The following is a 13,760-nucleotide window of genomic DNA, read 5'->3' as shown; positions in this document are numbered from 1 at the left end:
CGAACTGCTCAAAATTTTCGCTACCAATTCTCCAGAACCTGTCAGAACCTCCTGGATTTCACCCCTGCCCCTAGTCCTTCTTTTCATTAAACTAGACATGCCCAATTCCTGCAACCGTTCTTCAGATGTTTTAGCCTTATGCATTATTGAAATGGACAGACTATGGAATTATATGCTGAAATAAATGTGTTCATATTTTGCTGCAAGAAAATGACACGGCCTCCTATTTACTGTTCTGCCCCAAAGAACGCAGCACACACAAAGACAGAATCAGCCACAATCTGCACAGGCCGCTGGCGGGCCACAACATTTACCTCCTTTCTTCTCAAGATTAATCATTCAGAATTCAGCAGTCCATTGCTAAAGCTATAGCTTTAAAGCAGAGAGATAGAAACAAACATACTCACCACTGTCTGATCTGCTAAGATCTTTTTAATATCGCCATTGTAAAAAGTAACAGTAGCTGTCTTTTTATCAGTACTAATTTCCATCTTTGTTCCATTGGGGTATATAGTAATTCTGCGTCCATCGGTGAACAGCTGCTTCACCTTTGAAGCAAAGACCAGATGTTTGAGAATACACATGCATCCTTTCTTATATGGACAGCCACAATGTAACATCACTCTTAAAAGATCATGTCTCCACTAGAAGGTAGTGTCTGGGTCTCTTGAAAACAAATTTGGCTGTTAAATAGTTCCACCCGAGCAATGGAAAAAGCAAGCTAGGATAAGTTTATCTCTTTATTCACATGTTCATAAATTCATTTGTAAATTCTCTTTCACATGTAAATTCTCTTTCATTCATTTACAGTATTTCTATGCTGCAATCACTGACAAAATTTTGCAGAAAAGCCAAGAAGGTATCCTTCTCTATTTGTATCACCCGTTTCCAACATTCCTCTATCATCTTCCTTTCCATTAAAAAAAATTGTCCAGGAGGACAATAAAATGTAACTCTTGTGCAAGGCCTTGTGACTGGTAAAACAGAAGCCCTCTACCTGGAAGGTGAAGGAGTAGTGGCCCATTTAATGTTGTGCTACCTACATCTATTCTCAAAGTAAAAAAAATGCACTATTTGGGACCAATCCAAGGGTGCTATGTCCGGTTCTGACAGGTTCTGGAGAACCAGTAGTAGAAATTTTGAGTAGTTCGGAGAACTGGCAAATACCACCTCTGGCTGGCCCCAGTGTGGTGTGGGAATAGAGATTTTGCAATATACTTCCCCTGAAGTGGGGTGGGAATTGAGATTTTGCAGTATCCTTCCCCTGCCATGCCCACCAAGCCACACCATGTCCACCAAGCCATGCCCACAGAACCAGTAGTAAAAAAAATTTAATTCTACCACTGGACCAATCAAAATATGGCAGCAGGAAGCAACTGGAATTCCGCTCAAACTGGGATACCTTTTTTTACTTTTTAAAAAATATCAAATGATGTTGGAACCCTTTTTAGACATATTTTACATGTTTTGTAATTACACTTCTGGGTGGGAAAAAGTTGCTAGTATTTCTATCATGGATACATCTTCCCTTTGCAAAAGGATTAAAGAAAGAGAAAGAAATCCATCTTCATGAAAGTGACCGTATTTTTCATCATAATTTATTAAATTTATATGCCACCCACCTCCAGAGATTCTTGTGAGAATGGAAGCTAGGTTGCTTACCTGCTCAAGGATCTTCACTCAAATCTTGCAGTACTCAACTCAAACTCATTGAATATTTCCCTATGAATATGTATGTAGTATTTCTATAAAGCAAGAAAAGGGGTGGTGGGGAGGGGGCTTAAAGACCTGGATATTCCCTCAGCCCCTTGAGTCATGAGGCTAAACCTGCCCTGTTGGTGGCTTCCTTTGGTCCTTATTGATTGAAAATGGATGATGGTTATTACTATTTTGGATTATTATTGTGGATGCTTTATCATGTATATTATGTTGTTACAGGGTTAGCGGGGCTTATCTGTTTTAATACTCTATGTGCTCCCTAGAGTCACTCTTGAAAGATGTGCAACTATATATAGTAAATATATATAGAAAATATCTAAACAAATCAATAATAATAATAATAATAATAATAATAATAATAATAATAATAATAGGATCATCATTTGGAACACAACTTGCCAGATATCATGGTTGTCAAGGGCTGAAGCGTACAGTTTATTGACATTGCTGTACTAGGAGACAGCAGAGTCTAAATAAAATAACTGGAAAAAAATCACGAACTTTCACGACCTGGCCATCGAAACATGTAACATTGATACCCATTGTTACTGGGGCACTTGGTTCCATGTCCAAGAATTTTACAAAACACATCAAGAAATTGCAGTTTCCTGAAATAACACCAGTAGAACTGCAAAAAACTGTGCTACTTGGAACATCATATATTTTAAGAAGGTACCTGGTTGATACCTAGGATGCTGAGAGCAACCCGTATCAATCATTAGCACCAGTCAATGGTATTTGTGATACATTTTTAAATGATCAGTTGACTGAGTTTCATGTTTAATGAATAAAAGAGATAATATTAATAATATCTCAGCATCTACATTGGCTACACTCCCACAAACTCAATAGTGGCTGTTGTTGTAGGTTGCGAAGTTGTGTCCAACCCATCGTGACCCCATGGACAATGTTCCTCCAGGCCTTCCTGTCCTTTACCATCCTCTGGAGTCCATTTAAGCTCATGCCTACTGCTTCAGTGACTCCATCCAGCCACCTCATTCTCTGTCATCCCCTTCTTCTTTTGCCCTCAATCTTTCCCAGCCTCCAGTGAGTCCTTCCTTCTCAATAATAGGGACTATATATATGTTATTATAAAGCCAATATAGATTTGCAACCCCATTAGGCTCTATAATCATAATTATTTATATGTAACTTTTATTATAAAGCTCTGTATAAAGGGCTATATTTGACCTGTTATTCCTGTTATACTGTGTTTGAGCTGCTTTTTTGACGCTTGCCCTGTGTTATAGCTGCATTTCCTTCCTTGCTCCAACTGTTTTTGGGACAGATGTAACATGCAACATTCTGCAGAGCTAAATTTCAATATCTTTCAATAAATGTACGAGCAGCAATCTCAAGTTTTCTTTAAGACAGAAAGAATCCTGCTGCCAGTCACAAATGCTGTTTTTATGAGATTCACGTCTGGCACAAATTGCATTATAAATTCAATTTCTCTACAAGTCAACATAATCAGCATCTCCTTGGAGACTGTCAGTCCTGCATGGGGTGCTCCAATTTGCACATTGATGAATTGCCATATGGCACAGACATATGCCTGTAATAGTTTAATTTTCACATTATGTGACCCCCATCGTACCCAAACCAGCTGTATGGGAAGAAGGAGCACCTAGGAGATTATGCAAGACCTCTCGGAGAGCAGATGGGGAACACATTTCCAGCAAATAAATTTTTCAAAACATGTACCAAATGAAACTAACTGCCCAGCATGCACAACCTCAAATTAAGGATATGTATGAAAGGCAGTTCCATTTTATCCAGCAAATTGAACCTGCATTGTTCTGAAGCTAACCATGATACCCAAAGTTCCTACATCTTTTATCTTATCTTTTCTTTACCTGCAGCTTCCCTGATCCACCTTACATATGTACAAGTACACACATTGCTTTTCTTTGTTTGCAGCTCAAAATGGCTGGGACAATTTTGAACCACCTTAAAAGTCAAAAAGCAATATAGGAGCGAAGTCAGGGGAGACATTTGAAACAGGGACGATGAAGACAGAAAATGAATGATACACATGCACACATATATACCATACACACATCTATGGCGGTTCTCAATCATCCAGGTCATGGTTGTCCCAAAGGTGCTTTCAAAAAGGCAACTGGACTTTCTTGATTTGATCTTGATCCTTTCCACCTCCCACCGGTTAATTAGAACTGAAGAAGCTGCTTGGATGAGGAGTGCAATGTTGTCAAGAAAAATCAAGAATGCCCAGTTATCTTTTTTGAAAGCACCTTTGGAAATACCATACACACCGAATTCACAGTTCAGTCTGTGATTTACACTGACACTAATCAACTTCACTAGTCCCCTTGGTTTCATAGTTGAAACAGAACAACAATTGATGTTAATATCAAACAGACACAAATATGGTAGCAGTGAAGAAAGGTGACATGTCTCCTTGTAGTCTATGTCCAATTAACCATGATTTAGGATATCAGTACATAGTATGTCTTGAGCAGGTTTGTGTGCGTGTGTCTTTGTGTGGATGTGTGTTCCTGTTTTCCTGTGTGTGTGTGTGTGTGTGTGTGTGTGTGTGTGTGTGTGTGTGTGAGAGAGAGAGAGAGAGAGAGAGAGAGAGAGAACCATGTGTTCAAGCAGATACTGCTTTCCAAAGTTCATATTTCTTATTTAATGTAGGATATGTACAACATTGGTTGATTTTATATATAGCTAAACTATCTTACCTTTCCATCTAGATACTTAATTTCTTCTTTCACTTCTCCACCAACCTTGTCTTCAGTACAGGATGATGCTCTTCTGAGTGATGTTGGCTTTGAGGGGGAAAAACCATCAGCAATTAAACATGAATGAATTTGGGAAGAATAACTTATTTTACCAAAGACAATAACCAAAGAACAAGGTATTTCCCTAAAAGAAAGGGGAGGAATAAGGCAATAAAGCATAGGCAAAGACTAACACAGAAAAACTATTTCTTCTAGTGGCCAACACAGATTTTTCTGCAATTTGGGGGAATTTAAGTATGTTAGAAGACATGATAATTCAAGGAATCTTGTAAAAAAAAAAAATCTCAAAAATAGAGCAGAATTACCCTGGTGTTTATTGAACATACAAAAAGAAAAAGAAAAGCCTTCAAGGAAAATTATCTATTATCTCTAAACCAGGGGTGAAATCCAGCAGGTTCTGACAGGTTCTGGAGAACCGGTAGCGGAAATTTTGAGCAGTTCGAAGAACTGGCAAATACCACCTCTGCTGGCCCCAGAGTGAGGTGGGAATGGAGATTTTGCAATATCCTTCCCCCAGGAGTGGGGAGGAAATGGGGATTTTGCAGTATCCTTCCCCTGGAGTGGGGTGGGAATGGGGATTTTGCAGTATCCTTCCCCTGCCATGCCCACCAAGCCACACGATGCCCACTAAGCCATGCCCACAGAACTGGTAGTAAAAATATATGGATTTCACCACTACTCTAAACAGAGAAGAAAATCAAAGCAATAAATTAGTACTTATCAGCATTTTAAAAGATTGTATGCAAAAACTATAAAGTTTATCCACTTCAGGCAAAAACAACAAGAAATGGACACATCACGCCATGTATGTTTATGGAGACTGTAACCATCTGCTCTTCCAGGGCTAATTTACCTACTATTACAGAGTAAACTTTGTACCTGCTGGCCTCCTCTACTCATTGGGTATGGAATTGTTATTCCACAACAAGCATCTTAGTATTTATGGTGGCAGTGTAGAAAAACAAAAACAGCAGGGAAAATAAAATTCATCTTGAGAAACATTAACCTTGAAGAAAAATTATCTGTTCATCCTAGGATTATTTTGCTACTCACTCCAATTTAGAGAAGACTAAATATAGTAAGATACCACTTTCATACCATTGTGACAGGCAAAATTCTTTCACAAATTGTGAAATCAAGTTACTAAAATCATAGTTAATAGCAGTTTAATGTAGGGATCAAGTCAATTTTGAACAAAATATCTTAAGCCTGTTGAGCAAGTGGAAATGTATACTTATAGCATGGCTGATAGCGAAGAAAGATAACACGTGGCAAATCCTTAAACTGGTGATAATCACCATGTCGGCCACGGAACAGAGGCAATCTTCCAATAGTAGCCATTCATCAGAGATTCCACAAGATTCCAAATATATCTTATCATCCCAAGAAAGATGCTGATTTGACAATACATACATAAGAAGGAAGTATAAGAGATGAATCTTTAGGGGCCCAAACCTTTCTTTCAGTCTTTTCAAATGTAGAAAGATTGCCTTCAGGTGTTTTCCTTCCATTTGCAGGGACGCTCTTTGGCCTAGAGGCCTTAACCTTCTGAGTCCTTTTATGTCCAAGATCTTCCATCATCTGCAGAAATATTAAGCAATTAATATCTCTTCTCATTACTTGAAGTGATGAGAAAACCACCTCGATTTGACTTTTGAGGAAAAGAAGCTTCTCCCTTGGTTTTGGAGGCTTTTATTTTAAAGCAGAACTATAGAAACATTATCTGTGTTTACAGATATTTGATATTTGATATTTGTATGAAAACATACCTGAATTTCCACATCAGTCATACGTGTGGAGTTTAAAATGTCAGCATTTAGACTGTTTGAAAACACTGCATCTTCTGAAGCACCTGAGGTGGAAGAGCATATGCCTAAAGGAATTCAAATACCAATAGGTTAAAATGGTTAGTGACTTACACAGTAAAGCACAGATCATTCAGAAGCCATTTTTAAATCAATACAGTCTGTTGCTCTTAGCTAGCAAAAGGATTCCATTCTTCAGTTACTAGATGCCTTCTTTTTACACATATTTTACCTTTTACATACAAAAATGGAGCGGTATTCTTGTCTATGCCCTGGTTAGACTCCAATATGGGTGTTTCTCTTCCATGGTTTTGTTGCTGGTTAGAAGTCAACTGAGGTGAGGCCTACGGCAAAGAGGCAACTTTTTAATGAATAAAAATATTTTTGCACACACCAATACTTGAGAGGTCTAGATGTATAAAGAGTTGCCCACTTTCAGTGAAAACAAGACTGACACACAATTAACAACAGCAGTTATTACTCTATATAAGCCTTATTCAGTATGATATCTTCTCAAAGTCCCAGCCAGAATATTCAGTTCTTAAAAGTTATTTCTCAACTATGTTATCAGATAGGATAAAACTGTTCTAGTGATAGAGATATTGGGGATTTTATAGGCAACCTGAGGATATATTCCAAATAGATAGACTTTCATGCCATTTCTCTCTACATTGAGGACCCAAAAAACAGGTCCTAAATACCTTTCTACAACATTCTGTGCCAATCAGAGACTTGCACCATGCCCCTGGGGCTTCTGTAGAGAGCTTCGGTACTAGAGAAAATGGCACAAATGCAATTTTACCAGGTTTCCTCTTGATCTTCAAGGCAGGTGAATCCATTGGCTAGAACTCTTGCCTTAACCTACTTCTGCTACTTAGTTTTACCCTTTCCTGTCTTCCTGGCATGGTGACACCATGGTGTCTTCACTCTGGCCTCCCTAAGTGCTGTCGCCCAGCAGCTTGGCAGGCCAATGTTTTTCTCAGCTTTTTAATAGAAAATATGGTGAGGGAAGAGCCAAAATTGGGATGGGACACTTTTGTGCCAGAGGAAGGGCACTGGTTAACTCAAGGGGAGGGTGGTCTACAACAAGGAAGACAGCAGGGAGAATACTCATGCAGAAGTGCTACGGAAATAGGAGGGAAGTCCTTAGCTATTTTGATTAACAGTCGAATGTACAAAGATTGCTTGTCTGCAGGTGTTACATTCAACATCTGTAGACAAGCAATCTTTGTACATTCGACTGCTAATCAAAATAGTCTGAACAGTAAAATCTTAAAGACGGTGAGGTGTTCTACTTGTGTTTGAGTGCAAAAGAGAACTTCCCATACAGCTAAGGACTTCTAAAGTATCATATTTGGCAATAGCACAGAGAATTGCTTACTTGTCACCTAGGCCGAAGTAGTTATTACCAGACACAATCAGACCTAAACAAACATATTTTATTAGAACTTCTGAGAATTACTTCATTCTCAGCTTCTCCTGTTCCTCTGCCTTTCTGCTGTCCGACTCTGGAGGCTCCGGAGTCCACGCATCACTCCCAGATGGCCCTAGCCTCATCTCTGCCTCCGACGCAGAGCCCTCGTCTGGGCCTTCCCCAGACTCCAGGACTGGCCCATGGTCCTCCCCAGCCTCCTCACTGTCCGACTCCACTCCAGCTCCACAGGGTGCTGGTGGACCACAACATTACTTTGGAACTCATCCTTCAAGAACATTAAGTCTGAATGGTTTTAGCTGAAAGAACAACTAAGTTGGCATTTGCTTTTCAGAGCTCAAACTCTGTTGAGTTTCGGGTTTTCACACTTGCAGAGAACTCTTCCATCACCTCATGCCTTCGTCTTGGACTCAAACTGCCCACTCCAGACTGGACCAAGACCACCAGCCTCTTATTGTAGGCATCGCTAAGGATGCATTTCCTGTACTCCAGACCTCACCACAACATAGAACCAGGGTTACAGATACTGAGAAAAATGCTTGGTTGCAAGCATTTATACCATGCTATCACCACAACAGGTTGCAAAATGCAAAAGGAAAATGAATTTCAACATTCAGAAAACATCCCACTTTAGTATTTTGAAAATAAGCAAATACGTGACAGAAACTATAAAGATAAAAAGGGAGAGAAGTACTAAATTTATTTCATTTCCTCTTCAGCTGAGGTAGAAGTGACTTCTTTTCTTTCTTTCTTTCTTTCTTTCTTTCTTTCTTTCTTTCTTTCTTTCTTTCTTTTTGCTTTGTTGTTGAATTACTGATGGTAATTCAGGGTGCAGCACTCCTTCAATTTACATTCCTTAAACTCTTGAACAGATCAACTGGAGTAGCAGTGATGGGCTTATAGCATGTTTTCTGTCTATGTTCAAGAGTTCAAGATTGTTTTCTAATTGCTTTTTGCATGGAAAAGGTGGTAATCTGGGACATGTTCACAGATAGTTCACAGATGATACAACTACTAAGACATGAATAATCAAGCACCTTAGACTGCTGTACTACACTCACAAGGTATTACTCTGAACTGGTACTTTGCCTAGGAAAAATACACAAGCTTTATCTAAATTTCTCTCCTATGCTGGGTTCCTCCTTCCTTCCTTCCTTCCTTCCTTCCTTCCTTCCTTCCTACCTACCTACCTACCTACCTACCTACCTACCTACTTACAAAGTTTCACATTGCACAGAGATTTGGCAAGTTGGGTTACATAGAAATACTAAAAGAAAAGGTCCATTCAGGGAATCCACATTACTTTCTGAATTTGAAATGGTGTTCGATGGGGTGTCCTCTGACCAGTAGGGGTTATACTTCTATTATTCAGCATTTTAGATGGGTTTCTTGTTCTTTGTTCTCCTCTTGCTGTTTTCAGCGACTCAGACCTCAGCAATGGCCTTCTGGTTGCCTAAAAGACATTATAAGTTTTTACAAGAAGTTACCTTTTGTGGTCCCTATTAGAAAAAGATGCAACTAAGAAAGAACAGATGAGATATGTAATAGAAATCCATGATGATAGTGATGACCATCTATTTATATTGTGTTTTTAGAGTTCAGTGCCCTTAATCAACAGTGCCCACTGTTAGCTTTATAATTGGTGAAGTAAACATTCTACCTTATGCCATCCAAGTATCCTGACAATTTCCAAAACTACAGCCAGAGTTGCCATTGTGAATTACAGCCCAGCCATATTAAAGTTGGTTGGACCAAAGCTAAGAGGGAAACATATACCCAAGGATACCTACTGAGGTCATAGAAGCAACCAGATTGAAATTAGGATCTTGTTACATCTAGCTTAGAATATTAACCCTTGGACCATATCACCTTTCATTTCATATGGGAATTTGAGCTCCGGCCTCCATAGTGCAGCTACAGTACTATACAAATTGTGCCTGTTCTTTATATGGTGAAAGCATTTTCTTTCTTTCTTTCTTTTTTTGTCCATCATCATGATTACATGACTTACCTGGGCATTCCTATCATTATGAGCCAAATCATCAAATGATATTTTCCTTCTCACATGGACATCAACGAGACTCTTGTGCTTATCTTGCAACAGTCTCTCTTCTACAGACTCTTGCGAGGATGTCCCTCTCAAGATAGCAGCAGAAAGCTAGGAAGGAAATGATACAATAACAATTTTAAAAAATGGTTTAAGTGAGTGAAATACAGCCAGTAGTGATTCTCAGTACACCTGAATTTGAAAAAAAAATCAAACAAAACGAAGGTCACCCATAGAGCAGTCAACTCCTTGGTGAGAAAAGAAACGGCCAACTTCCAGGAGATTTATTTTCCTTGCACACTAATGAAAAAAAATAAAAATAAATCCGTTTGTTACCTGTTCCAATACCACTAATACCTCCCTATGAATTGATATGCTGGTTAAATGAATTGCAAAGAATAGGAGGAGTTCTGAATGCTGGTCTGAACAGCATTGTATTAGAGAATAATCTGTTACCAATGGAATATTTTGCAAGACCCCAAGTCTTTACTCTGAAGAAAGCATGGGAAAGGAAGCCAAGGCATTAAATTTAATAAATAAATAAATAAATAAATAAATAAATAAATAAACTTAAATAAAAGTCTTGCTTATAGTACCGGTGTTTCTGATCTTCTGTTAATAATATCCACTGCTCCATGTTTTCTCTGGGTTTCCATCTTCTGATGCTCAGACATTCCAAGCTCATCCTGGAGATCCAGGTTCTGTTTGGTCAGTGCTTCCACTTGACTCCTTAGCCTGCTGTGGGCAGCTTGCCAGTGAATCTTGTTTCTCCTGAACTCCTCCTGTAGGCCTGCAATTTGCTTCTTCAACATCTGTTATTAGAAAGCAGATATTGTTTTCAAGGAGAAAAAAAGACTGATTCATTTCTGGTAGAAGACTGAGTATTTACATTAGAGCTTAGTCTTTATCCATATCAGATGGGAAATTATGGAGGATGGGCATCCCAGGGAGATGTCAAACTGGGAGAGATTAGGCAGGCACCTAAAGGATATTATTGAACCACCACCCCATCCACCAGGTCAAATGATGTAAAAAGAGCTGAGTAACAACACAAAGAGAGAAAAATGGGAACTTGAGAGTTTGTCGATTTGTAATTATTGCAATTGATTATGTGCCAAAAGTCAGTGTCAACTCTTGGAAACCATGAAGGTAAAACTTCTCCATGACGACCTGTCCTTCAGGTCTTCCAGTGATAATTATTGCAATAAGGCCAATTAATTCCAACCTTTTGTCTATCAGATGAATTGGAATATAAATTCTATCATCTGACCTAATCAGCAGGGACACATATTAAAGATGATGCTAACTGGAATGATGGAAGGCTGGAATCAATTAAACATTAACTTTACCCCAAGATCTGGCAAGGAAATTCTTTTGAAAATGCAATGTGATTGCTATCTTTCACCACCAAACATAGAACAGCAAGAGGAAAAATTCTGATAAATAGATCTTTTTTAAGGTTACTTGGCTGCTCCTCATTACCTTCTCCATCTGATCACTGCATGTGTACATATAAAGAGCTATAAAACGCCAGACAACAGAGAAATCAACACTAAGCAATATCCTGGTGAAATTCCAACTAACTTCTAAGGAGCATACATAGCAACACAGATTGTAACAGATTGCAACCAGATTTTAGATATACATCTTGACATTCACAAGATTTTGGAAGAAACAGTCTCATGAAATCTGGAAGGAACTTCTTCCAAAATCTCAGAAGATATGATGGCGGTTTCAGTCATTATTTTTTGGCATTTGTAAATATCTCCTATCAGACAGTACTGGCCTATAAACCAAGCAGACAAGATTAACTGACTTAGTAAAATCATCATTCAGTTCTATGATCTGCCAGTCCAATAAGATATCTGATCTTAGATATTCTTTAACAAACAGGGTTTTTTTTCCTATTGGCAGCTAGGTATGCAACCATATGTTCACATTTCATTCACAGATTATTCCATTTCAATTCTAGTTGGAGATAACAATGGCTACCTTAAAAAAATGGTTTAGGGAGAATAGTGAAAATAGGAAGCAGAGAAGGTCTCTTTAAAAACATTCTCTATACACACATAGGTAAACACATCTGTGGTTTCTAGTAGTAAGAGCATCCAAAATTTTGCATAATAGTTTTATTTTAAAAAAATAAACAAAGCCACTTGCTTTGGGGATCATATTTTCCACTCAAGTCATTTTGTTTTTCTCCTTTAAACCAAACTGCAATCATATCAAGAACATTCCCCAATTATCTGTTCTATATTCTCATTTGAAAAAGTGAACTGAGGGTTCCAATATAATTACAACCAAAAAGATGCCACCTACTCTTATTTGTTCAGACTCTTCCTCTTTTTTAATAGCTGGCATGGGTGTCTTACATTCTGGTTTTTCTCTGTCAAGTTTCAAAGTTACTTGACTCTTACATTCGTCCAGATGTGATGACTGAGCCTGGACAGCATCATACTGGCTGATTTTTCTTCTGCTGGGGAAAAAAACACACTCTAACTATAAGAATAGGAATATCATATGGTCAGGAAGACAAGCATTCACCAGTGGCTCCCCCCCCCCCCCATTTAATTGTGAATGGCTGGAATTTGAACAAACAGGGTCAGCAATATTTTATCATCCATGTAAAATAAAACACATGAAAAAAAAAGATATAAGGGCAAATGCCAGAAAGATATCAGATCCCCTTTGCTTTTAAAAAAAAAGTTCCAAGAAGAACATTTAAATGTCTAATCACCATCCACTGATATTGTAATCAGGAATACACAGAAAGACAGACAAAGCTCAGACAAATCGACCATCAACATTCACATATAGGTAAACAACATCTACACACAATCAGTGATGGGTTTCAAAAATTTTTACTACTGGTTCTGTGGGTGTGGCTTGGTGGGTGTGCCATGGGTTGGTGGGCATGGGTTGGTGGACGTGGCAGGGGAAGGATAGTGAAAAATCTCCATTCCATCCCCAATCCAGGGGAAGATTACTGCAAAATCCCCATTTCCTCCCAATCAGCTGGGGCTTGGGAGGCAGAGAATAGATGGGGACGGGCCAGTCAGAATTTCCGCTACTAGTTCTCCGGAACTGGCCAGAACCTGCTGAAACCCACCTCTGCACACAATCATTTACAAAATACATCTGCAAAAGATACCACTAAAAGCCAAAAAGGAAAGAAAAAGAACCAAACCCCTCCTCACTGTCAATCAATACCCAGTAAGCAGAGAATAACACTAGATTAACACTAGACCAACAATCAAGAAGTGAACCATGCCCCAATCAAGATACTACCAAGTCAGACAAACAAGCTAACAGTAAACAACAACCTAATCAAGGAAACACCAAGATCACTCCTCCCACCCACATTGACAGGGCAAGCCATTAGTATATAAAATGAGAACCAGCCTCACTCCCTTTTGGCATTGATGATATTACCTAGTTTATTACCTAAATGTTACCTAATGAAACAACCAAACTTTATAGTTCCTTGATCTATAAATATTCTCTTCCATCAGAGGCAAAGCTGCATATCAATGCTACAAACAATAATTTGGACATTCATGCTTGCCTTGAAATTTAATTTGGCCTTGATCAACAACCCAGATAAATTTGGGGATTGGCATATCCCAAAAGCCATGTTATAAAATTAATAAATCTAATCTTTGGTTCACCCAGCGCCACCTATGTTGCCACAAGGAAAAGGGGGCCAACTTATTTACCAAAGCACCTGTAGGCAGGACAAGAAACAATAGATGGAAGCTAACCAAGGACAGAAGTAACCTAGAACTAAGGAGAAAACTCCTAACAGCGAGAACAATTAACCAGTGGAAGAAATTGTCTTTGGAAGATGTGTATGCCTCATCATTGAAGGCTTTTAAAAAGAGACTGGTCAGCCATTCATCAGAAATAGTATAGGTCTCTTGCGAGAGCAGGGAGTTGGACTAGATGACCTTCCAATTCTGTTATTGTTATTTTTTTGCACACTGGAAATG

The 13,760-nt window shown here is 38.7% G+C and overlaps 1 protein-coding gene across 2 annotated transcripts in view; it reads right to left on the bottom strand.

Moving 5' to 3' along the window:
• The window catches only part of LOC117672054 (uncharacterized), a 38,960-nt gene that overhangs the window by 9,307 nt on the left and 15,893 nt on the right, over positions 1-13,760 (bottom strand). The window contains exons 7-15 of one of the 2 annotated variants that reach the window (XM_034428471.3): positions 12,091-12,247; positions 10,368-10,583; positions 9,736-9,882; positions 9,028-9,177; positions 6,525-6,636; positions 6,257-6,360; positions 5,943-6,068; positions 4,428-4,514; positions 408-548 (exon numbers count right to left, since the gene is read on the bottom strand). In XM_034428471.3, coding sequence (XP_034284362.2) covers positions 408-548; positions 4,428-4,514; positions 5,943-6,068; positions 6,257-6,360; positions 6,525-6,636; positions 9,028-9,177; positions 9,736-9,882; positions 10,368-10,583; positions 12,091-12,247 — 1,240 coding nt within the window. The remainder of the gene's footprint in view (positions 1-407; positions 549-4,427; positions 4,515-5,942; positions 6,069-6,256; positions 6,361-6,524; positions 6,637-9,027; positions 9,178-9,735; positions 9,883-10,367; positions 10,584-12,090; positions 12,248-13,760) is intronic. The other variant, XM_034428472.3, reaches the window with a different exon arrangement.

This window comes from Pantherophis guttatus, chromosome 1, assembly GCF_059756535.1.
Source record: "Pantherophis guttatus breed Tessera chromosome 1, ASM5975653v1, whole genome shotgun sequence".
NCBI classification, from domain to species: Eukaryota; Metazoa; Chordata; class Lepidosauria; order Squamata; family Colubridae; genus Pantherophis; species Pantherophis guttatus.
Note: the sequence above shows the minus strand (reverse complement) of the source record. Positions and strands in the feature narration are given on the sequence as shown.